Source organism: Rana temporaria, chromosome 8 (genome assembly GCF_905171775.1).
Source record: "Rana temporaria chromosome 8, aRanTem1.1, whole genome shotgun sequence".
Classification (NCBI taxonomy): Eukaryota; Metazoa; Chordata; class Amphibia; order Anura; family Ranidae; genus Rana; species Rana temporaria.
Window position 1 is genome coordinate 34,240,927 of NC_053496.1, and position 27,039 is coordinate 34,267,965.

Sequence of the window (27,039 nt, forward strand, 5' to 3'; positions counted from 1 at the left end):
CCTACAACCCAAAAACATACTGATAGACTGATTGGTTCCTAGCTGGGCTAAATGTGTTTTTGTATGACTGTGGTGGAACATTAACCACTTGCCGCCCACCAATGACATATTGACGGTGGCAAAGTGGTTGTAGAATCCTCAGGACGTCATATGACGTCCTCAGTATTCTGAGCCGCTGCGCGCCCCCGGGGGCGCGCATCGCGGCGATCGTTGTTGCGGGGTGTCAGTCTGACACCCCGCAACACCGATCTCGGTAAAGAGTCTCTCGCGGAGACTCTTTACCACGTGATCAGCCGTGTCCAATCACGGCTGATCACGATGTAAACAGGAAGAGCCGTTGACGGCTCTTCCTCACTCGCGTCTGACAGACGCGAGTAGAGGAGAGCCGAACGGCTGCTCTCCTGACAGGGGGGGTTCGCGCTGATTGTTTATCAGCGCAGCCCCCCCTCGGATCGCCACATGGACCACCAGGGAAGCCCACCCTGGACCACCAGGGAAGGGCAGATAAAAAAAAAAGGCTAAAAAAAAAAAAAAGGCTGCAAAAAAAAATAAAAAAAAAAAAGGCTGTAAAAAAAAAAAAAATAAAAAAAAAAAAAAAAGATGCCAATCAGTGCCCACAAATGGGCACTGACTGGCAACATAGGTTAATCAGTGCCGCCCCAGTGTCCATCAGTGCCACCCTACAGTGTCCATCAGTGCCACCCCTCAGTGCCCATTTATGCCCAGTGCCCATCTGTGCCGCCTATGAGTGCCCATCAGTGCCGCCTATGTGTGCCCATCAGTTCCGCATACAAGCGCCGCCAATCAGTGCCACCTCATCTGTGCCCGTCAGTACTACCTCATCGATGTCCATCAGTGCCATCTCATCGGTGCCCATCAGTGCCGCCATATCAGTGCCCGTAATTGAAAGAGAAAACTTACTTATTTCCAAAAAAATTAACAGAAAAAAATAAAAACTTATTTTTTTTCTAAATTTTCAGTCTTTTTTTAGTTGTTGCGCAAAAAAAAAAAAAATCGCAGAGGTGATCAAATACCACCAAAAGAAAGCTCTATTTGTGGGAAAAAAGGACGCCAATTTTGTTTGGGTACAGTGTAGCATGACCGCGCAATTGCCATTCAAAGTGCGACAGTGCTGAAAGCTGAAAATTGGCTTGGGCGGGAAGGTGTATACGTGCCCTGTATGGAAGTGGTTAAATTAAAGTGTAAGCTCCACGATGTGAATGGTGCAATATTCTCTGTAAGCTCCACTGGTATAGAGACTGATGTGAATGGTGCAGTGTTCTCTGTACAGCATTATGGTATATGCCAGAGCTACATACTGTAAAGGTATAAAAATAATAGTGGGCGACAGTGGTTGGGATATTAGAGTGTAAGCTTCTCTGGTGCAGACTCTGATGTGAAAGACTCAGTTTTCTCTGTAGAAAAATGTGGAATATGTCAGAGTAGAGCTGCACGATTCTGGATAAAAGGAGAATCGCAATATTTTTTTGCTTAGAATAAAGATCACGATTCTCGGCGTAACATCATCTTTCACATTATACAAAAAAATGGGCTAACTACTATTTCGTTCTTTAAATTCATTTAAGTGTTTTTTCCCCCCCCAAAAATTGCATTTGAAAGACCGTTGCGCAAATACAGTGTGACCTAAAATATTGCAAAAACCGCCATTTTTTTTCTAGGGTCTGCTAAAAATGTGTGTGTGTGTGTGTGTATATATATATATATATATATAATGTTTGGGGTTGCTAAGTAATTTTCCAGCAAAAAAATACTGATTTTAACTTGTAAGCAACAAGTGTCAGAAAAAGACTAATTCCCCTGTACACACGGTCGGAAATTCCACCAGCAAAAGTCCGATGTGGGCTTTTGAACGGAAATTTCCGATCGTGTGTATGCTCCATCTGACTTTTGCTGTCGAAAATTTCCTCCAGCAAAAGATTGAGAGCTGGTTCTCAATTTTCCGACGGAAAAAAATTCCACTCGTCTGTGGCAATTGCAACGCGCAAAATTCCGACACATGCTCAGAAGCATTGTACTTAATTTTCTCGGCTCGACATAGTGTTGTACGTCACGGCGTTCTTGACGGACCAAAGTTCAGAGAACTTTTGTGTGACCGTGTGTATGCAAGCCAAGCTTCAGCAGAATTCCGTCGGAAAAACCATCCAAGGTTTTTCCGACGGAAAATCCGATCGTGTGTACGGGGCATTAGTTTTTAAAGTGGAGTTCTGCCTGGGTGAAAAATAAAAGTCAGCAGCTACAAATACCACTCCCCCCCCCCCCCCCAAAGTGGAAACCTGACACTGTTCATTCCACATAAAGTAACGGACTACTAAATGAACTAAAGAACTAAAAAAAAAGTGTCTCAAAAACAAAATCTTGAGAAGTCTCAAAAGCCCCGTATGACCACTCCGCATATCTTAAGTGGGAAAGGAAAGGAATACCCAGAGCCCCACCCATCCACTTATAGACTTCTACGCTGAAGCAATAAATGGTCCATCGTCTCCCCTACCCCACTACACTACACTCCACTCTCGGACAATCACAGTTCTCCGCAGAGCGATGCTTCAAGTTGCCCTTCGCATATAGTCTGCCATGGAACGAGAGCCAGGTCAAATCCTGATACTTTAAAAGGGATTCTCTCTATATGAATCAAAACGCAGACCTTCCCTCATAACAGGGCCTGGGCAATCCATCAAGGCCAGTGGCTCGCTAAAGGCAGATTCAACAATACTCCTCTCCAGGGCCTTCCTAGGAAGAGACTTAATTTCTTCCGCCATCACTCTCCACTGCCAAAGCATTATCAGGTGCGGAGCAACACAATTCGGGAGCTCGCCATGTCAGACTCTCAGGCAGTTCCCTGCCCCATCATTCTGCCAGCTTTGCCGAAAAAACCTAAACCAGGACAGAAAAATACCAATGCACCCAGGTGGTTTCTCTGCCAGCATATTACCAAAATCATGTTTCAAAAACATCAGAGAAAAGAATACCACCGGGTTGACCCTACCTTGGCCACCCATCTGCCTGGGAAGGTAGGTTACAGACCTTTTAATGAGGTTCAGTTTGTTCCCCCATAACAGCTGGAAGAAAGAGCTGTAAATCTTCGCATAGAGAGACACTGGGAAAACCCAGACAAAGCTGACATACAGAAATACTGGCATCAGTTAAAGTGGAGGTTTACCCGAAAACTTAGGGCCAGATTCATAAAGAAGATACGGCGGCGTATCTCCTGATACGCCGTCGTATCTTCGAATCCGGCCGGTCGTATCTATGCGCCTGATTCATAGAATCAGGTTACGCATAGATCTCCCTAAGATCCGACAGGTGTAACTGTGTTACACCATCGGATCTTAGGCTGCAATTCTAGGCCGGCCGCTAGGTGGCGATTCCATTGCGGTCGGCGTAGAATATGCAAATGACTCATTACGCCGATTCAAGAACGTCTGCTTTGCCCGTTGCTGTAAATTTACGTCGTTTCCGTAGAGATACGCGTCGTAAAGATAAAGCTGGGCCCTAGGTGGTCTAGCCAATGTTAAGTATGGCCGTCGTTCCCGCATCGTAATTTGAAATTTCACGTCATTTGCGTAAGTCGTCCGTGAATGGCGCTGGACGCCATTTACGTTAACGTCGAAACCAATGATGTCCTTGCGACATCATTTAGCGCAATATACGTCAGGAAATTTTAGGGACGGCGCATGCGCAGTACGTTCGGCGCGGGAACGCGCCTAATTTAAATGGTCCCCGCCCCATTTAAATTAGGCGGGCTTGCGCCTGACGGTTTTACGCTACGCCGCCACAAGTTTACAGGCAAGTGCTTTGTGAATCAAGCACTTGCGCTGAAAACTTGCGGCGGAGTAACGTAAAGGACATACATTACGCCGCCGCGATTCTACGTGAATCTGGCCCTTAATTTTTAACATTGGATTGATGCTCATTTTGTCAAGGGGAATCGGGTAGTTTTTTTAAAATCGAAGCAGTACTTACTGTTTTAGAGAGCGATCTTCTCCGCCGCTTCCGGGTATGGTCTTCGGGACTGGGCGTTCCTTCTTGATTGACAGGCTTCCGACGGTCGCATACATCGCGTTACGATTGTCCGAAAGTAGCTGAACGTCAGTGCGCAGGTGCCGTATAGAGCCGCACCGACGTTCGGCTTCTTTCGGCTACTCGTGATGCGATGTATGCGACCGTCTGAAGCCTGTCGGAAGCCTGTCAATCAAATAGGAACGCCCAGTCCCGAAGACCATACCCGGAAGCCGCGGAAAAGATCGCTCTCTAAAACGGTAAGTACTGCTTCGATTTAAAAAAAAAACACCCGATTCCCCTTCACAAAATGAGCATCAATCTAATGTTAAAAAAAAAATTTGGGGTGAACTCCCGCTTTAAGTTTTAATCAGGTCAATCCTTTCCCTGTAAGAGAGTTTCCAATCCTTCCAACAATGGACAATAGAGTGTAAGCTTCTCTGGTGCAGAAACTGGTGTGAATGGCTCAGTGTTTGCTGTACGGCATTACAGAATATGTCAGAGATATATACATTTATAACAATAATAATAATAGGTCACTGTGGTGTGTACAATGGAGTGTAAGCTCCTCTGGTACAGAGACCGATGTGAATGGGGATATGTAAGAATGGTCTAATAATAGAATAATTGTGAATAAACAACAATGTGCGTTTCCTATACTCTACAACACTCTTTAGACACCGGAGGGAATTCTAATCGTTCTAAGAAATCATTAACTGCCTGTAGCAGGCAGAAAATTGATGTCTGTCATAAATCTAATAGTCTGGAGTATCTTACAATCATTAACGATTTCCATTGGACTTGTAATAGCAGCACAGAACAATCACTCTGTGTACGCCATTAATGACTCATTTTTACACTCTTTTCGATTTTATGAAGATATTGAATCTGTAAGCACCACATTTGCCACACACGTTGGATGGAAATTGGACTTTTGGCTTTTTCTGTAAATAACTGCTGCAATAATATCCACTTCAATACCGGGCTCCTCCCCCCTTCCTGCCCAGACCAATTTTCAGCTTTCAGCGCTGTCGCACTTTGAATGACAATTGCGCGGTCATGTACCCAAAGTACATTTTTATCATTTTGATCCCACAAATTGTTTTTTTGATGGTAACTTTATTTTGGTGGTATTTAATCACCACTGGGGTTTTTTTTGTTGTTAAACAAATAAAAAAAGTATGAAAATTAAGAAAAACATTTTTTTTTCTTTGTTTCAGTTATAAGATTTTGTAAATAAGTACATTTTCTTCTTCACTAACGGGCACTGGTAAGGCGGCGCTGATGGATACTGCTGAGGTGGCACTGATGATGAGGCACTGATTTGCAGCACTGATGGGCACTCATAGGTGGCACTGATGGGCATTGATAGGTGGCACTGATGGGCACTCATAGGCAGCACTGTTGGGCACTGATGGGTGGCACTGATAGATGGCTCTGATAGGCAGCACTGACAAGCATTACTGCTGGGCACCACTAATGGGTACCGAATGGCAACCCTGGAGGTCCTGGGTGGCATCCCTGGTGGTCCTGGGTGGACATCCTCGGGGGGGCTGCACTGATAATTAATCAGCGCAGATGATCGGCTCTCCTTTACTCAGATCTGTCAGTGTGAGTGGAGGAAAGACCAATACACGGCTCTTCCCGTTTATGCTGTGATTGGACACAGCTGATCACATGGTAAAGAGCCTCCGTCAGACTGACACACCACACCAACGATCGCCACGCTGCATACCACCGTGGGCGCGCAATTACGGCTTATCCTGCTGGACGTCCGTCAAGATAACTTAACCACTTTGCGCACGTCATTCTGTTTTATGGCGGGCGGGAAGTGGATATAAACCTTCATAATTACACATGCTAAAACACGCACAGAACTGTCCCCCAAGTGTCTCACATCCAATGCAACATACAAAAAGCATGCAAGTGTTATCGTTTTGAGTACCACAAAGTGTGCCTGTCACGAGATATATTTTACATGTTAAAGGGTTTGTAAAGGTTTTTATTTTCTAAATTGGTTCCTTTAACTGCTTCCAGACCGCCCACCGCCGTTTTACGGCGGCAGGTCGGCTCCCCTGCGCGAGAGCCCGTAGTATCGTAGTATAACGTCGGCTCTCGCGCAGGCCACTAGGGGCGCGCGCACCCCCGCTCGCCCCCGACTCCCATGAGCGTGCCCGGCGGGCTCGATCGCCGCCAGGCACACGCGAACGCTCGTTACAGAGCGGGGACCGGGAGCTGTGTGTGTACACACACAGCTCCCGCTCCTGTCAGGGGGAGAAATGCTGATCCTCTGTTCATACAATGTATGAACAGAGGATCAGTGATTTCCCCTAGTGAGGCCACCCCCCCTACAGTTAGAACACACCCAGGGAACATACTTAACTCCTTCCCCGCCCCCTAGTGTTAACCCCTTCACTGCCAGTGGCATTTTTATAGTAATCCAATGCATTTTTTAAAGCACTGATTGCTATAAAAATGCCAATGGTCCCAAAAATGTGTCAAAAGTGTCCGAAGTGTCCGGCATAATGTCGCAGTACCGGAAAAAAAAACACTGATCGCCGCCATTACTAGTAAAAAAAAAATATTAATAAAAATACCATAAAAATACCCCCTATTTTGTAAACGCTATAACTTTTGCGCAAACCAATCACTAGACGCTTATTGCGATTTTTTTTTTATGAAAAATATTTAGAAGAATACGTATCAGCCTAAACTGAGGAAATTATGTTTTCTTTTATATATATTTTTGGGGGATATTTATTTGACAGCATTGCAGTGCAATTTGGAAACGCAGGCAGAATTATGTTGATTCCTCCTGCAATCCCAAATCGCTAGAGGCGAACAGGGCCCTATGCCGCCTCCGAGATGACACAATCCTGGTACCTGTATAGTTAATGTCTGTGGTCACTAATGTCTGGCACTGATCAGCCCTTGCTGTCACCTTATGACTTGATACAAACTTACTTTGTACAGTCTGATCACTGGGGGGGGGGGAGACTAAGAAAATGCCTTTTCCTGCTTGCAACAGAATTAAATTGTCAGTTAAAGCGACGCAGTGCCGAATCGCAAAAAGAGCTCTGGTCTTTGGGCAGCAATATGGTCCGGGGGTTAAGTGTTTAAGCTAGTGCATTGTTGGTTCACTTACCTTTTCTTTCGTTTTCCCTTCTAAATGTTTTTTTTCTTTGTTTGAATTTCTCACTTCCTGTTTCTCCTCAGTAAGCTTGCCCCCATCATCCGGGCCATTCTGGCTGGGGGTTAGTCAGCGTGCTCACCCCCTCCCCTGGGACTACATCCCTGTGTGTTCACAGCGTCTCCCCGCAAGGATGTCGATTCTGAATACTGTGTACTTTTTTAAATCCGGCGCCATTGGCAACCGAGAAACCCGGAAGTGACGTCATGACGTCGCTTCCGTGTTTTCAATGCGGACACTGAATCAAAGCCGTTTACGGCTTTGTTTCAGAGCGCGCCTAGACACAGAAGGCGCCGGATCGGGGATCGGGTCTCCTGGTGGGACGGGAGGCCCGGTCAAGCGGCGAGAGGCGGCGGGAGGGGGGGGTGTCCCCTCCCGCACCTCCGGCATAACAACCGAGCGGCTTTAAGCCGCATCGGTGGTTATGTTTGGACAGCCGATCACTCGTTCTAAACAACGGTACCGGGATGATGCCTGCGGCTGCAGGCATCATCCCGGTATAACCCCCGAAAAGCTGAGGACGCATATATGCGTTCCGTCGGCGTGAAAGGGATAATACTAATAACGAACCTCGTCGCCCAAAAGAAGCTCCTGCTCCTTTATGGATGACAAGCTTCATGCAGGAAAACTGCACCACATTTTGTTGCCATTGAAAATGAATGGCACCCAAAAAAGTGCGCTGCGTTTTGACAGCATTGCAGTGCAATTTGGAAATGCAGGCAGAATTATGTTGATTCCTCCTGCAATCCCAAATCGCTAGAGGCGAATAGGGCCCTATGCCGCCTCCGAGATGACACAATCCTGGTACTTGTATAGTTAATGTCTGTGGTCACTAATGTCTGACACTGATCAGCCCTTGCTGTCACCTTATGACTCGATACAAACTTAGGGCCAGATTCACAAAAGGGATACGCCGGCGTATCTCTGTTTCTATCTATGCGACTGATTCATAGAATCAGTTACGCATAGATATCCATAAGATCCGACAGGTGTAATTGTTTTACACTGTCGGATCTTAGGATGCAGTACCGCGGCCGCCACTGGGGGGAGTTCGCGTCGTAAACCAGCGTCGGGTATGCAAATTAGGAGTTACGGCGATCCACGACGGATTTTCGCGTTCGCTACGTCGCCGCTAGTCTAGATTCCCGTCGCAAAGTTAGTCGTCGTTTTGGGTGCCCTAACTTTAGTCAGCAATCGTATTGCTGTCTAAAGTATGGCCGTCGTTCCCGCGTCAAAATTTAAAATTTAACGTCGTTTGCGTAACACGTCCGGGAATACGGAAGTACGCTACGCGCGTCGCCGTTCGAAAAAATGACATCACGGCGCGCAAAGCACGACGGGAATTGCGAAACTGAGCATGTGCAGTAGGTCCGACGCCCATTTGAATTGGCCCGCCTTGCGCCGGAGGCTGCCAGCGTAGTTTTCATCGCAAGTGCTTTGTGAATCAGGCACTTGAGATGAAAACTTGCGTTACGCCGCCGCTCACCTACGTGAATCTGGCCCTTACTTTGTACAGTCTGATCACTGGGGGGGGACGACTAAGAAAATGCCTTTTCCTGCTTTTAACTGATTACATAGTCTAAGCACTGTCTGGAGCTGAGGGACGGATTTTTAATGATAAAAGGTGGGACTTTTCTGCAAAAAATGGATACTGTTGCCGTATACAGTATTGTGAAATGTCAAGAGTGTCTTTATGCAGACTTGTAAAGTCTCTGACAGGTCCACTTTAAGAAGGAATTCTGCAGATGATACTGTAAATGAGAGGGTTGTGGTGCTGACTGCGCACACTGTAAATATCCATTACCAGGCTAGGCTCACTCCACTATGCTGCTGTAGTAAAACTCAAGAGTGTAATGTGATCACGCCTTCCTAGAGCACATCATCAAGTGCCGCAGATTAACACTCTTATCCCCCGCACAGCACACGCCTGACATTCCCACTCCATATACTGCCAGGACAGACTGAACACAACTTTTCTGTGATGACAAACAGGAGAGGTGTCCCGATTGACGCAACCAGTTATCACTTCCATAAGGTGGGAGCTGCAAATGTATACATCCCACACGACACCCTCACAAACAATGAGGTAGATTCACAAAGATTTAGGCCGGCTTATCAGTAGATAAGCCGACCTAACTCCGAATCTACGCCGCCGTATGTTTAAGCGTATGCTCAAACAGAGATACGCTTAAACAAAGCTAAGATAGGACAGCTTGCGCCGTTCTATCTTAGCTTGCAATTTTTCGGATGGCCGCTAGGTGGCGCTTCCATTGCGGCCGGCGTAGATTATGTAAATGAGCTGATACGCCGATTCCCGAACGTACGCCATCCCGCCGCAGTCGAATTACATTGTTTCCGTAAGGCATTAGGCGGCCTAAAGTTATTCCACCTATGAGGTGGAATAACAATGTTAAAGTATGGCCGGCGTTCCCGCCGCGAATCGGGAGTTACGTCGTTTACGTCCACGTCGAAATCAATAGGCCCGTACGGCGTACTTAGCCGCAATGCGCCCTGGGAAATGTAGGCACCCGGCGCATGCGCAGTGTAAAAAAAACGTAAAAAAACGTGAGGTCAAGCCTCATTACCATGATACACGCCCCCCTCCAAGTCATTTGAATTAGGCGCCCTTACGCCCACTCTTTTGAGGCTACGCCGCCGTAGATTAGCAGGTAAGTAGATTGAAAATCACTACTAGCCTAGCTAATTTACGGCGGTGTAGCCTAAACAGGCTAGGCTACGCCGCCCTAAAGATATTCCAATCTACCTGAATCTACCTATATGAGCCCACACCAACCCCCTGTACTAAAACATCCTGTGATTGAGTAGCATAGCTCACACAGAGCAAAGCACTCCACATCTTATTTATCGCAGTGTGGGTGTTGGGGGACCCACACCCACACGTCATATTGGGACACAGCAGCTATGTCCCTGAAGTCGTGTGTCCCAATAGACAACACTAGGATGCCGGCATGGGGATACACGCAACACCTGTGCATTCCCATGCTGGATAAAGACAGCCTTGCATGGGGCACGCAGGTAATCGCTCCATGTGAATGGGGCCTTAGCTGGAATTCCGACAAGAAAAGTTTGATGTGAGCTTTTGGTCGGAAATTCCGACCATGTGTAGGCTCCATCTGACTTTTTCTGTCGGAATTGAGCTGGTTCTCAAATTTTCAGACGGGAAAAGTTCTTGTCGAAAATTCCGATCGTCTGTATGCAATTCCGACGCGCAAAAAAAAACACGCATGTTTGGAATCAATTCGACACATGCTCGGAATCATTAAACTTCATTTTTCTCAGCTCGTCGTAATGTTGTACGTCACGTGTTCTTGACGGTCGTCATTTTGTGTGACTGTGTGTATGCAACACAAGTTTGAGCCAAAATTCCGTCGGGAAAAAAATCCACGGTTTTCTTGTCGGAATTTCCGATCGTGTGTACACACATTAGTGTACCTAAATCTGCTAGTGCGTCTAACACTCCCCTCCTCTCAGGCTGACAATGCTGCTGTCCAAAGGTGCTCCCTGTGCTTCTTCATCCAGAGTGGGGGGCACTCTAATAGAGGAGGTGTGTTAGATGTGCAAAACGCGCATTAACACAAGACGGAGGAACGGAGCAGTGAGGGCGCATTTACACCTTTGGTGCACTGTGGTGACACATTACATGCATTAGTGTGCTGGGGTGTCCATCATTCTGAACGGCACCCCAATCCCCTAAGGCAGGGGTCTCCAAACTTTTCAAACAAAGGGCCACTTTATTGCCCTTCAGACTTTAGGAGGGCCGGATTGGGGCCAGCAAGGGAAGAAAATGTCACGGGCCCGGCATCAGTGAGAACAAATATGGCCTCAGGGTTGGTGGTCAATAGGAAGAGGAGTATTCCCCTATTAGTAGGAGGAATAGTATCCCATCATTGGTATCAGTGGATAATATAGTGCCCCATTGTTGGTGTCAATGGGAGGAATAGCGCCTTATGTCAGTGGGAGAAATTGTGCCCCAAGGGCCGGATAAAGGCTAGCAAAGGACCACATCTGGCCCTCGGGCCACAGTTTGGAGACCCCTGCCCTAAGGGAACGCAGCTCCAATACACATGCATTGCAGCACACCGGAAAACACTACCATGCAGTTTGTTTTAGTTTTTTGAGGATGTTGCTTTGCCTTGCCAGCTGATTTATTAAGCTAGTCTGTCACTAGAACACAAACGGAAGGGAAATCTTTCTTAGGGGACAACTGCTCCAATGACTAGTCCCCTCACTTGAGAGATCACCTCCCACTTCCTGTCGTGTCTAGAGGACAGGAAGTAAAAGAAAAATCTCTAGGGGCTCCCAAGCCACAAAACAGGCAGTGTCCGCACTACCAGGTAATCTTCTGGTGTCCACAGGACGCCATCATGAAAGCTGTAAAGCGAGTATGGCATGCGTTTGTGAACTGCATGATGTCACCCCCCCTACCGAAAGTGGTAATACCACGGCGGTCACTGATTATGATTGGAGTCTCTTCCTGACCGTCCGGCTCCACCGTGAACATAACAACACTTGTTACAGACATATATTGTATAACATTCCAGCTGCAGGGTAGAAAGCCAACATCTGCTTGCCATGGCAACTGTACCGCTCTGGGCCTAAACTGCGCGAGATCTCCCATGAGCACATGATTAACCCTTTGCTGGCTAATGTATTTTTAACAGCGCAACGCAAGACAAAAAAAAAGGAAACTTCCAACAAAGGGTTAAAGGCAACTGGTCAACTACCAGGGTGGATGTGGCCATGGTCCATTATTCCTGGAGGGAGTGATGGTTTCAGGGCAGGTCGCCATTGCCTACAGCAGTGCCCACTGCCCCAAAACCAGCACTGCTTTCAGGAATCGGGCCACAGCCACATCCGGTGCTGGGTGGGCCCCTCGGCCATGACTATCCCTTGGATGCAGATATGCACACGGCACCGAAGTGGCTCAAGATCTGGACATTAATATCTCTGGTGGTTCCGTCATACAGAAGTGAAAAGTGGAGCATACTGTATACCTCAGCGAGGGCAAATGTAGTGAGCCACTTAGAGGTCATCTGGAGCATGTGCAATGACCGTCCCCTTCTAAAGCTTGGCCTTTAAAAAAAAAAAAAGGCCACATCTGCATTTTTCACAGCGTAGAGCAGGAGTCTCCAAACTTTCTTAGCAAAGTGCCAGTGACTTGTCGGTATGGTTCCCCTAATCATTGCCGACGTAAATCTCCGAACCTCGGCCGGCATCCAGGCTCATTCCTTAACATCCCCGTGGATTGGAGGATGTTAAAAAAAAGAGTCAGGAGGCCGAGCGAGCGTAGCGAGCCGCTCCGAGCGAAGTGAGGACGTGAGGCCGACTGGCCACTTACTCAAATTCCACGTCGCCCTGGAGGTTCGTTGATTTCCGTCGGCAAGGATTGCGCCTGCGCAGGCCTTACAGGAACCATCTCGATAGCCGGAACCATATCGTCAGATCACCGGTTTACTTCAGACTTTAGGGGGGCCGGACTGTGGTCACTGGGAGTAGAAAAGGTCCTGAGGTTATTGGGGTCAGTGGGAGGAATTATGCCTCATTGTTGGTATCAGTAAATTAAACAGTGCTCCAAGGGCCAGATAAAAGCAAGCAAAGAGTCGCATCTGGCCCCAGGGTCGCAGTTTGGAGACCTCTGGCATAGAGGATACCATGCAATGTGCTGCAATGCTCTGCAGGAGTTGTGGATTTTGGAGGTGCATTGGGTTGCAATTCACAATGAATGGGACCGCAGAGCACCCATAAATGTAGAGCACAGTACCGAAGCGCAGCATAGCAGGCCCTAACAAGTGCAGGTTGCTATGGAATGTACACAACATAGCCTGAGCATATACAAGCTAAGTAACAGCATACAGAAAACAAAAAAAAATTTTTTTTTTCTCTGTGGTTTTTGGGTGTATCTAACCACCCAACCCTTTTTAAAAAGTTAGTTCACCTTTAAAAAAAAATGCCTATGCAGTAAAGGGGCAGCTGTAGGTAAAAACAAACTGAGCAGCTTTGACTAAAGTGGGATAATGCCATTGCTACAGCTGTACACCATTTATGTACAGTACCTCCAGAAGCCAAACTGAGACAGCATCATCCCGTCCTGTCCATGCGGACCGATTTGCAGAATTGGTTCGCATGGATGTGGACACCCATGTGGACCGATTCTGGTGTGGACAGAAAACAAAGAGAGTCCTGCACGAGTTTTGGTGCGAATCAGTAAATTAATGACTTAATGAAAATAAAATAAACAAAAAAGATTTTTTGATTTAAATCGATTTTTTTTTTGTATAATCAGTATTTATTGAAGAAATAAAAAGGGAAACCGAAACATAAAAGGGGAAGGGGGAAGAGCATATAAGACAAATGTCAGATACACCCAACAGGTTGTCATTACATAAAGATCCGGCCATGCAGGGCCGCCAAACAGTGGAGATATATATCAAACAATGCACACTGTATGAGCATGTATGAACCGCCGGTGACAGATGTAAACGCAGCCATGAGGGCCGATCCAGCGCCCAAAGGTCGCCAGCGGCCGGATCAGCCCCCCGAGCAACACGGTGGCCGCATGGGCCATAACCAGAGAGGGTGTGGGAGCGAACACTCGTGGTGCGAGGTATCGGAGGGGGAAGAGCTGTACTTTCCGCCAGACCACCCGAGCCTGGGTATGAGCCAGGCGGGAAGTCTGCGTGAGCCGTGCCAACACAGGCGAGCCATAGGGCTCAAGACCGAACCAGAAGCTCACGTCCGGGGCGGAGGGGGGGGGGGGCACTAAGACCTCCAACTAACCACTCACCACCCCCAGGCGGGCTATGGGGTAAACCAATTGAAATCGATTTTAAATGTGATTTAGTAAAATGCTTTTGGAGAAAAAAAAAACAATCTAAAGATGGTTCTCTATTTAAGATACATTAATAATTTAGTTTATTCAGCATGAAATGGAGCTTAGTTATGTAGCATGAGGCTGTATTTTCTGCAATATTTACATTTTTGGTAAACTCATTCAATGAACCAATTCTACAAGCTGAGATAACATGCACTGAATTGATGCATTCACATAATGTCACAGTAACCATGAGATAAGTTCAGGAATATTCCTTTACCCTATTGTTTTGCAAATCTATGTACACTACAAACCGTATGATTGAATCGGTTCTGATATCGCTGTTTTACCAACCTGACTTATTATTCGAAATAGGAAACCTTCATTTTGTTTGCAAATATTAAAGATTCGAACTACCAGCAAGAATAAGTCCTTACATTTAAAGAGCACCTGTCATTTCAGATCCATCATGGCAGCGCCTGTTAGCGGGCATCCACTCACCTGCTGCTGCCACATCCCTCACCTTGTTGTGTCACTGCCGCATCACCAGCCGTCCCAGTAAAGTGAATGGGAATGTCGGTGCGTCCACAGCTGGTCAGAAGAGGAGCCGCTGGGGGACAGAGATGACAGTTGCTCTTTAACCACTTAAGCCCCGGACCTTTAGGCAGCTAAATGCCCAGGCCAGGTTTTGCGATTCGGCACTGCGTCGCTTTAACAGACAATTGCGCGGTCGTGCGATTTGGCTCCCAAACAAAATTGGTGTCCTTTTTCCCCACAAATAGAGCTTTCTTTTGGTGGTATTTGATCACCTCTGCGGTTTTTATTTTTTGCGCTATGAACAAAAATAGAGCGACAATTTTGAAAAAAATTCAATATTTTTTACTTTTTGCTATAATAAATATCCCCCAAAAACATATATACATTTTTTTTCCCCCTCAGTTTAGGCCGATACGTATTCTTCTACCTATTTTTGGTATAAAAAAAAACGCAATAAGCGTTTATCGATTGGTTTGCGCAAAATTTATAGCGTTTACAAAATAGGGATAGTTTTATTGCATTTTTTTTTTTTTTACTACTAATGGCGGCGATCAGCGATTTTTTTCGTGACTGCGACATTATGGCACACACTTCGGACAATTTTGACACATTTTTGGGACCATTGTCATTTTCACAGCAAAAATGCATTTAAATTGCATTCTTTATTGTGAAAATGGCAGTTGCAGTTTGGGAGTTAACCACAGGGGACACTGTAGGAGTTAGGGTTCACCTAGTGTGTGTTTACAACTGTAGGGGGGTGTGGCTGTAGGTCTGACGTCATCGATCGAGTCTCCCTATAAAAGGGATCACTCGATCGATGCAGCCGCCACAGTGAAGCACGGGGAAGCCGTGTTTACATACGGCTCTTCCCGTTCTTCAGCTCCGGGGAGCGATCGCGAGGGGGCGGCTAGAAACGGCTCCTCCCCGCGGGAATCTGACCGCCGCATGTAGCGGGGGGGGGGTCCCGATCGGACCCCCGACCCGCGGAAAGGCAGGGACCAACATGTACGCCCATATGCCTGTACGTGCCATTCTGTGGACGTACATATACATGCGGCGGACGTTAAGCGGTTAAAAAGTATGATTTAAATCAAGACTTTTTACTAGTGATTAAAATTGTGATTTAAATTGACTTGATTTAAGTCAAATCCACCCTGGTGCGAATGCGCTGTGAATTGAGCCCTACAAATCCATAGCTAAAATCGTACCCCAGACACACTGCATGTAATTCGCACAAAATGCGCTGCGATTCCTGTGCGAATTAAATTACGATGTCCCACACCGCCTCAGTGTGAACCCGGGCAGAAGCCGATTTTTCTACCACGCACAGTGCTCCAGGTTTAGTAAATCTTCCTAATGTGAGAAAAATATTGCATCATAGCTAGCATTAAAAAAAAGTGCAAATTCACGCAGCAGTCTTAGACCCCTTTCACACTGAAGCATTTTTACAGCATTTTAGCGTTAAAAATAGCGCTATTAAAACGCTCATAAAATGCTCTCAATGCATCTCAATGGACCCTTTCACACCGAGTCCTGCAAGCAGCATCTTTGGAGCAGCTTTTTTGCACTGAAAAAAATGCTCCAAAAACGCCCCCCTCCATTGAAATGAATTAAAAGCGCTGTAAGAACGTCTTGCCCTTTCACACTGAGGCACTGCAAAAAAGCCCTAAAACGTTAGGGTCTTAGCGGTGCTTTACCAGCGTTTTTCGGGCGCTGGCAGTGTGAAAGGGCTCTGAGAGCACTCGGGCTTTAACATTGGGATTGCAGATGAGGCTTTGCCTGAAAAATGCTCTAGTAACGACCGAAAAACGCCCCAGTGTGAAAGGGGCCTAAAGGTAGACAATAGATGGATCGAATCTCCGCCGGTTCAGTAGGGACCAGTTAAGATTTGATTATTCTATGGGCAGGCTGGTCGTACCCAAGAAGAGAATCCACTTACTGGTGCCTGAGATTCCAGTGATTACTTCCACATATGCGATTCCCTATGATATCAGTGTTTGGGGTTTTTGATCATATGGTTCAGGGCCTGTATAGGCGGCCATTGTCTATCATTGTCTACCTGTGTTTATTGTGCATTTAAAATGTGAATCATATGCAGGTCAGCAAGTTCCCATCTACCTACAAGTTGCAGTGTGGATGGCAGTTCTAAGGCTGCGTCTGACCTGTTTTGCATTGCATTTCTGTACACGCAGCATGTCTAATTTGAGAAGCTTTTGCACTGCAGGCAAAGCAGGTCATATGCAGCCTTTAGCACATAAACCAGGGGTGGGCAAACTTTTTGACTCGAGGGCCGCAATGGGTTCATATATTGGACCCGGCGGCCGGACCAAGAGTAGATGGGCGCTGTGTATGTGTGAATTAATATAAATTAAATTTAATTTTGTAACATTAAATGTTTAGATTAATTTAAAGGTAGAAAAGCATAAAAAGAGTTATTTTACAAAACTACAATTGATGGCACAGTGGCTGCATTTGATGGCATGGCACAGTGGTGACAATTGATGGCACAGTGGCTGCGTTTGATGGCATGGCACAGTGGCTGCATTTGAAATGGCACAGTGGTGACAATTGATGGCACAGTGATTGCTTTTGATGGCATGGCACAGTGGTGACAATTGATGGTACAGTGGCTGCGTTTGATGGCATGGCACAGTGGCTGCATTTGGCATGGCACAGTGGTGACAATTGATGGCACAGTGATTGCTTTTGATGGCATGGCACAGTGGTGACAATTGATGGGCACGGTGGCTGCGTTTGATGGAATGGCACAGTGGCTGCATTTGGCATGGCACAGTGGTGACAATTGATGGCACAGTGATTTTAAATTATTATTTTTGGCCTCTCCCACCATATCCTGCTGTTCGCGCGCTGTGTGATCACGTGACCGCCGTGTTATCTGCAGCCTCCGGCCAGCTCCTTTCCTGTGTCTCCCAGTGGCAGTGACGTAGGTGGCACCGCCCTCTCAGAGGAATTCCTCAATCCCCTGGGGCGAGAGGCGGAGCGCCCCGCAGCCTATCTGCGCTCGCCTCGCTCCAGCCCCCTCGAAGCATAAGCCGCGGCCTCAATTAGCGGCGATCGCGGCATGAGGAGATCGCGGGTGGGGGCAGGATTAAAAGGTCCGCCGGGCCGTAGTTTGCCCATTCCGGACATAAACGCATGCCTTGCCAATGTTGCATTCCAATTTAAAAAGCCAGTGTTTGACAGCAACATCCGTGTACAGAAGTTTGGTGCATGTAGGGTTCAGAAAACTGAATTGTAGATTGTAGAATACACCTTATGGCACAGGCGTGCACACCTTATGCTGCGTACACACGATCGGAAATTCCAATAAGAAAACCGTGGATTTTTTTTCCCGGCTAAATTTTGGCTCAAACTTGTGTTCCCATACACAGGAACTTTTCCCATCATAAAATTTGAGAACCAGCTCCAATTTTTTCTGTTGGAAATTCCGACAGAAAAAGTCCGATGGGGCCTACACACAGTCAGAATTTCCGACCAAAAGCTCACATCAAACTTTTCTTGACGGAAATTCCGATCGTGTGTATGCGGCATTACACAATCAGAGGTCATAGGCACAACTCTTCCCGGACTTTCAGCAAGCACCGTATTCGTGAAACATAATCAGTGTATGATCAGCTAGGTAGGTCCAGTCATCTTAACGTCTATGTGAGCAAATATCTGCATGCGGGTCTGCTATCAAAGCATACCGAAATAATGTAATATCGCATAAATTCATCTGCTTTAGTACATCAGGCCCAATGCATCCCCAGAACTAAGTTAGGGCCTTTTCAGGACAGAGCGTGTATGTACTGCAGTGCTGTGCGTTCTGATGCCATTAGGAATAACATCCAACCCAATGCATTGCACACCCCGGTGCACAGGTGTAAATAATCTGTATGTTGGGTTACGTTAGGATAAGCATGCAATGCAGTACCATTGGTGTGCTGCAGCCCATTCAAAGTAAATGGGATTCTTAATGAAACACATGTTCATTGCATTTGTGTTACTGCAACGCACTGATGTGAACAGACCCTTAATGGTATTCTAAAAGACTTCACATATGGAGAGGGTGAAAACACATACACAGATAAGCAGATTCCAACAGTGACATTGGCACTCTAGAAAATAAAAGAAGAAAAAGATTAGGACTAGATCTACACTTGTGCCACTCTGCGTTCATTTGCATGGGCTGCTGTGCCTCCAGAAAACGCACCTTTTCAGAATTTGTGGCGCGCACAGAAACTGCAGTGCCGCAGAAACCGGAGTGCTGTGCAGTTCCCATTATGAGGAAACTGTGCTGTGTGTTCAAGTATGTGGGGGTACCATTAGTATTAATGGTACCCCTATGCATCTCCTGAGTGGCAGCATTTTTTCTGTGCGGTTGATTGCTCCTGCGGGAACAGGTGTAGACCAGAAGAGGCAACTACCCACACAACCTAGCCTTAGGCCTCCTTCACACCGGTCTACTTGAGCATATACCACTGTGAAGAACGTGCCGTACAGGCAGCCCCATTCATGTCAATTCGGAAGCAGCGGCTGTGTCAGTGCAGCTGCTGCTTCCCTAACCACCGCTGTTTTTTTTGCCTTCCTCTAGATCAGTGGTTCTCAACCTGGGGGTCGAATGGGGATTTGCCAGGGGTCACCAAATCCTGGGCTGTTCCTGAAGCCTGCACCGCTCTCCCAGCCTTTTTGCGGTGACCCAGCAGGGCTGTCCCTGGAACCTGTGGCTGCCCAGCAGGGCTGTTCCTGGGGCCCGTGGCCACCCACACAGCCTCTTCACAGCCGCCCATTCAGTTCACGGCATTGGCTGGGGAACAGAAACTAGATGTCAGCTGAGGAATGTGAAATGGGAGGAGCTGGAGACCCTATCTCCTGATTTTGGCATAGGTGTCACTGCTACGAGATACCACAAAGTCAGAGATACAGTGAGTAACACAACCTGTGATTATAGTTGCGATTAAAAGTCCCCACTACAGTTCTCAGATCAGCAGATGACCTTGATCAAGAGCACCTAAGTCAGCTGATCAGAACTCCCCGCCAGCACTGCCACTCATCCCAACTCCCTGCCAGCACTGCCACTCATCCCAACTCCCCGCCAGCACTGCCACTCATCCCAAATCCCTGCCAGCACTGCCACTCATCCCAAATCCCCGCCAGCACTGCCACTCATCCCAAATCCCCGCCAGCACTGCCACTCATTCCCTTGCCTTGCCTTAGGTGCGGACAACCCACGCTACGAAAATAATTTTACTGTTAGGGGTCCCACAACTTGGGAAATTTTATCAAGGGGTCACGGCACTAGAAAGGTTGAGAACCCCTGCTCTAGATCAACTGTGGGTATGAAGTTGGGTGTATGGGATTGTACTATGTTTTTTATTTTGTTTGTTTATTTTTTTTGTGGTTGAACTACATGGACTTGTGTCTTTTTTCAACCTGACATAACTATGTAACTTCCAATTTAAGGTGGTGGTAAAGGTTGAAGGATTTTACCTTCAGTATGAAGCCCACCCCCTAGAGCAGCCTTATACTTACCCGAGTCTGATCTCGATCCAGCGATATGCATGAGAGCAGCTGCATTCCCAGCTCTCTGCCTCCTCACTGGCTCAGAGACAGTCAATTACAGCCAGTGAGAAGGTAGTGTGGGTGGGGCTGTGTGTCTTATGGACAAAAAGAGCGGGGCTCAGAGAAAAAGCACACACGAGTGCCACCATAGCAAGCAGCTTGTTTTGGGGGCGCTAAGCAGGGGGGAGGATCCAGGAGCACCGGTGGGGGATCCGAGAGGGGGAAGATCGGGGCTGCTCTGTGCAAAACCATTACACAGAGCAGGCAAGTATAATATGTTTGTTATTTAAAAAAAAAAAAAAAAAAATAGGTTTACAATCACTTTTACTTCCTGAAGATTTTGCCATTAAGGTCCTTTTTAGGCACTTCCTGTTGCAGGATAAAAACACTCTGTCCCTGTCTCTAAATTGTGCAAAGAGGCTGCAGGAGATCAGCAGCACTGAGCTGTAACAAAGATATGTAACAAAAGGATAAAAAAAATTGACAACCGCTTATGATACACAGTGCACGGAGCATCGGAGCAAAGTAAATTTTAGGGCTAACAACTAATTTAAATACCATAACGAGAGAAAAAAAGTTTCTGAAAACAATGTATGGGTGTTGCGCCAAAAAACAAATTGTTTATATATATATATATATATATATATATATATATATATATATATATTAGTAATAATAATAATAAAAAAATAAAGATAATAATAACAAACAAAATAAAGATAATAATAAAAAATAAAATAATAAATTTATATATTTATATATATATATATATATATATATATATATATATATATATATATATATATATATATATATATATATATATATATATATATATATATATATATATATATATATATATATATATGCAAAGCAATATTCCTAACAACAGGTTGGAACAATCCAGAAAACACCAAAATATATCAGTGAACAAGCAACAGTTCTCCCCAAAAAAAAAAAAAAACACAAAATTCAAGAATGACACCCACCCAACAGTATTACTCAAAGCAATAAATAAAACCAAAATGTGACAGAAACGTTCCAGAAAACCAGCGTGCCATTCCAAAAAGCTGCTGGTGCAGTAATATTCCGGAACACAACAAAACACATGACCCTGAAATATTCCCAAAAAGGGGCAGCATTGATCCAGAGCATGCTAACAAAGAATAGCATCCATATTTATCGGGAGCACCACGATATTCCAAGATCCAGAATAGACATCATCAGGAGCACACACACGGGTATTGTTACACGCCTCAGACACGGGGAAAAATCATCATCTCAGAAACGAAACAAAGGAAAACATTTAAAAGAAAATATAATTTATATAAATACAGGTTTTTTTTATTCCTTTGTCATTTTAAAATGTTTTTTTTTTTTTATTTAAAAATATTTTTATTAATAAAATAAATAAAAGAAAAATAATTTAAAAAAAAAATCCATAAAAAAAAAAACAATAAAAGCAAAACCTGTTATTGCAGACATGGAGCACATCTAGGAATATTAATAACAATAATAAAGCAAATCAATATACAAATGAAAAATAAAGAATAAATCTGGAGATTATTCTCACAGCACATTTTTCGTTGTGGCGGACCAGGGTAAAACACACCAGTGGGCATAATAGTCCAGCCAAGGCCAAAAGCACGTGGTCCACCAAATGACAGGGCACACCAGGTGCTGGCATCATACAGGTCCTCCGGCTCTTGAGGAACTAAGGGCTGCCATACACGGTAAAATCTAACCGTACAATCCATCTTTAGATTTACCAAAACTATGACCTACCTAATCTACCCAATTCATTTGTGTCCAATCAGGCAGGGTCTTGGTAGTTGTAGGTAGATCCAAAGGAGATTGTACAACCAGATTGTAGCGTGTGAGCTTTCAAGAGTCAGCACGCCGGTCACTAAAAGACTGACTGCTGAGACTTGTAGTTCCACAGCAGCTGGAGATGATGAAGATAACCCACGCCATGACAGGAGGATGGGGTGGCACATACAAACACACAGAGCGGGCACTTACTTGAATCTCCCCTGGCAGTGTTGGCACTGTTCCCCCACCCAGCCGGGGTCGCACACGCAGGTGTTGTTGACGCAGCGGCCGGAGAAGCAAGGGCTCTTCTCGCAGGCTTTGCCCTGGGAACTGTGAGCGAAGAGCAGCAGGTAGAAGAGTCCGGACCTCAGAAGGGAAACCCCAGGGCATCCTGGGCACATGATGGCCGCCTGTGGCCACAGACCCGCGGAGAGCATTGTCACAAGGCCCGATCCAATGAGGAGGGGGGGCCCAGCTTAGAGCAGCATGGAGGGAGATATGTAAAGTGCATATAGGGCCTGACGGTAATGTATGTCACCTACCAATGGCTTACCGTAGGAGGGGACGTCACCAGCTGTTTACAGCCAAGGCATCTATAGGGGCTTGCGGGGAAGACTCTATACATAGAAGAAGTATAAAGGATATGGTATTATTTACTTCTAGTTATAGGTTCTGTTGACTATAGCGTCTCCTATAGATCTGACTTATGAATCTGGAAAAGTATGCAATCTGTAGTCATACACCAATATATATTTGGGGCTTAATAGCAAGGTGTAACCCCTAGGTGTGGGCTGCACCTATAGATACAGTACAGGAGGATGTCAGCAGCCAGCTGCCTACAGCCAAGCCATCCATAGGGGCCTACCAGGAAAACAAAATATGGATACTATACAACTCAGATTATGTACTGCCAGTTGTAGGTTCTGCTTAATACATTGTCTCCTATAGGGCTATCATATGGATATGGACAATTGTATCAATTTTATCTATATGATAAATAAATATCACCCTGCTATAGGGGTTGTTATATGGGGAGCGCAGATGTAAAAAAACATTATAGAATATAAGGGAGATCTATACAAGGACTGTATGTGAGATCCAGCTCCAGGGTCCTGCCTTGTGCTATAAATGATTAATCAGTAGATCCTGATCCATAGGGTCCAGCTTGGTATAAACAATGATATCCTTTGATAAGTCCAGATATGACTATGAGATGACTCTATAGGGTCCAGGCGGTATGAAAAATCCTTCTGTATAATCCAGGCTTGAGAATAGAGAGTGGAGGATCCTTCTATAGGGTCCAGCAGGGATAGGATGGTATATGATCCCCCATGATGGGTGAGGACAGTATAGAATCTCCTTGTATAGGGTGACAGGCTTCCTCTATACTCTCCAGGAAGCTGGACACTATACAATCCTCTATATGGTCCAGCACAGGGAGGAGGAGGAGGAGGAGGAAGAGGAGGAGGAGAGGGTCCACCTTCCCTCTATAGGATCAGCGCACAAATTCCTCCTATAGGCTCCATTTCCCTTCTATAAGCTCCACACGGTGCTCACCTCTCCTTTCCGGGGCCTCAGGGAGGGGGCGGCGGATGATCTCTTCCCGGGAACAATGCTGAAGAAGAGGAGGAGGATGATGAAGATGAGTCCTGAGAATCCGACCAGCATCACTCAATCGGCTACAATGTATCACCGAGAGGGGAAGTGCGCATGTGCGGGGGAGGAGACTCCGAGAGAGGAGGGGAGGAGCAACGCCTGGACAGAGACTCTCATCAGCATTACACTGAGTACAGTACAGTGACTGCGAGCATTACTGTGACCTATGACTGTACGGAACACAGGCTCCCATATTACTGCCCCCAACATTATAAATGTCCCCACTATGTCACTGTATCCTGTAATACTGTCCCCCTCATCAGTGGCGTAGCGTGGGTTGTCAGCGCCCGGGGGCCAGGCAAGAAATTTGCGCCCCCTAACCTGCGGAATTTTCACACTCCCTGGCCCAGATTCTCAAAGGGCTTACGACGGCGCAACGCCATTCGCGCCGCCGTAAGTCCTAATCTGGGCCGTCGTATCTATGCGACTGATTCTTAGAATCAGTTACGCATAGATATCCATTAGATCTGACAGGCGTAAGGCTCTTACGCTGTCAGATCTAAAATGCAATTTTTTTTTCCCGTCGTTAGGTGTCGCCTCGTCGTTTTCCCCATCGTCTATGCAAATTAGCTATTTACGCGAGATTCCCGAACGTACGCGCGGACGACGCAGTGAAATTACGACGTTTCCGTAAGCGTAAACTTGCCCTTGCTATATGAGGGGCAAGTTTACGAAGGTCCGTCGTATGCCATGTTAAGTATGGCGTCGGGTCAGCGGCGTCTTTTTCCGTCGTTTACGTCGTTTTCCTCAGTCCTTCGCGAATAGGACTTTATGTCAATGACGCTGATTGAGCTCCGTTGTGAGCTGAAGCATGCGCACTGGGCTATTTTTATGCCCGGCGCATGCGCAGTTCGATCGGCGCAGGGGCGCGCTTAATTTAAATGCTAGCCGCCCCCTTTGAATTACGCAGCCTTACGCCGGGCCATTTACATTACGCCGCCGCCAATTACGGAGCAAGTGCTTGGAGAATACGGCACTTGCTCCAGTAATTTGCGGCGGCGTAGTGTAAATGGCTTACGCTACGCCGCCGCGCATTCTACCAGAATCTGGCCTAATGAGTCCCTTCCCTTCCTACAATAGTACTGACCAGCCTGATTCCTAAACTGACCACTACACTGACCTCTACACAGACCTACATGATTCCTAGACAGACCAGTGGCGGCTGTTGCTCAACATTTTTTGGGGGGCGCAAACAAACGACAAAAAGAAAAAAAAATTGCAGCCTCACTGTGCTCATCAAATGCAGCCACTGTGCCCATCAAATGCAGCCACTGTGCCCATCAAATGCAGCACTGTGCCCATCAAATGCAGGTACTGGGCCCATCAAACGCAGCCACTGTGCCATGCCATCAAACGCAGCCACTGTGCCATGCCATCAAACGCAGCCACTGTGCCATGCCATCAAACGCAGCCACTGTGCCATGCATTGTCACCACTGTGCTATGCCATCAAATGCAGCCACTGTGCCATGCCATCAAACGCAGCCACTGTGCCATGCCATCAAACACAGCCACTGTGCCATGCATTGTCACCACTGTGCTATGCCATCAAATGCAGCCACTGTGCCATGCCATCAAACGCAGCCACTGTGCCATGCCATCAAATGCAGCCACTGTGCCCATCAAATGCAGCCACTGGGCCCATCAAACGCAGCCACTGTGCCATGCCATCAAAAGCAGCCACTGTGCCATCAAATGCAGCCACTGTGCCATGCCATCAAATGCAGCCACTGTGCCATGCCATCAAACGTAGCCACTGTCCATGCCATCAAACGCAGCCACTGTGCCCATCAATTGTCGCCACTGTGCCCTTTAATTGTCGCCACTGTGCCTTTTGTCGCCACTGAGCCCTTTTTCGCCACTGTGTCCTTTAATTGTCACCACTGTGCCAATTGTCGCCACTGTGCCAATTGTCGCCACTGTGCCCTTTGTCACCACTGTGCAAATTGTCACCACTGTGCCCCAGTAATTATCGCCACTGTGCCCCAGTAATTATCGCCACTGTGCCCCAGTAATTATCGCCACTGTGCCCCAGTAATTATCGCCACTGTGCCCCAGTATTTATCGCCACTGTGCCCCAGTAATTATCGCCACTGTGCCCTGTAAAATGTTGCCCCCCCCGCCCGGCACGGCACTTACCTTCCTGGGGTCAGCCATCCTCCTTCCATGGTCCCTCAATGTCTTCTCCCGCCCTCGATGACGCTTAAGCCAACCAGAACCGGTGAACCTGATTGGCTGAGACGCGTGTCAGTCTTATCCAAGGAACGCACCCTCCGTGCGTCCCTTGGTTAAGTATTGGAAGCTGATTACAGCCTGGCCACTGGCTCTGATAGGCACTTCCACAGCCAACCAGCTGCCGTTATTCAGATGGCCGGCGCTCACCAGGGGGGCGGCCATCTGAATAATCGGCGGCAGCAGCAATACATAGATTCATGCAATGCATGAATCTATGTATTGGTATCAGTGGCGGTGCGGAAGCGAGAGAGGGTGGCGCTCCGGCGCCCTCTATGGATGCACCACCACTGAGACTGACCATTACACTTACCTACCTGTCCACTGCACTGAACATCCTGATTACTACATTGGCCACTACACCGTGCACTGACCACTACACTACACCACACACTGACCACTTCACTACACCACACACTGACCACTATACCACACACTGACCACTACACTACACACTGACCACTACACTACACCACACACTGACCACTACACTACACCGCCCACTGACCACTACACTATACCACACACTGACCACTACACTACACTACACACTGACCACTACACCACACACTGACCACTACACACTGACCACTACACCACACACTGACCACTACACACTGACCACTACACCACACACTGACCACTACACACTGACCACTACACTACACACTGACCACTACACTACACACTGACCACTACACCACACACTGACCACTACACTACACACTGACCACTACACCACACACTGACCACTACACTACACCACACACTGACCACTACACCACACACTGACCACTACAGTACACACTGACCACTACACTACACCACACACTGACCACTAAACTACACCACACACTGTACGCTACACACTGACCACTATACTACACCACACACTGACCACTACACTACACCGCCCACTGACCACTACACTATACCACACACTGACCACTACACTACACTACACACTGACCACTACACCACACACTGACCACTACACACTGACCACTACACTACACCACACACTGACCACTACACCACACACTGACCACTACACCACACACTGACCACTACACTACACACTGACCACTACACTACACCACACACTGACCACTAAACTACACCACACACTGTACGCTACACACTGACCACTATACTACACCACACACTGACCACTACACTACACCGCCCACTGACCACTACAC

At 46.8% G+C, this 27,039-nt stretch overlaps 1 protein-coding gene across 1 annotated transcript in view; it reads right to left on the reverse strand.

Moving 5' to 3' along the window:
- The window catches only part of ATRNL1 (attractin like 1), an 859,416-nt gene extending 835,773 nt beyond the window's left edge, over window positions 1-23,643 (reverse strand). The window contains exon 1 of the mRNA XM_040361535.1: window positions 22,161-23,643. Within this exon, the coding sequence (XP_040217469.1) occupies window positions 22,161-22,387 (227 nt within the window). The 5' untranslated portion in view covers window positions 22,388-23,643. The remainder of the gene's footprint in view (window positions 1-22,160) is intronic.
- Between the last annotated feature and the right edge of the window lie 3,396 nt (window positions 23,644-27,039).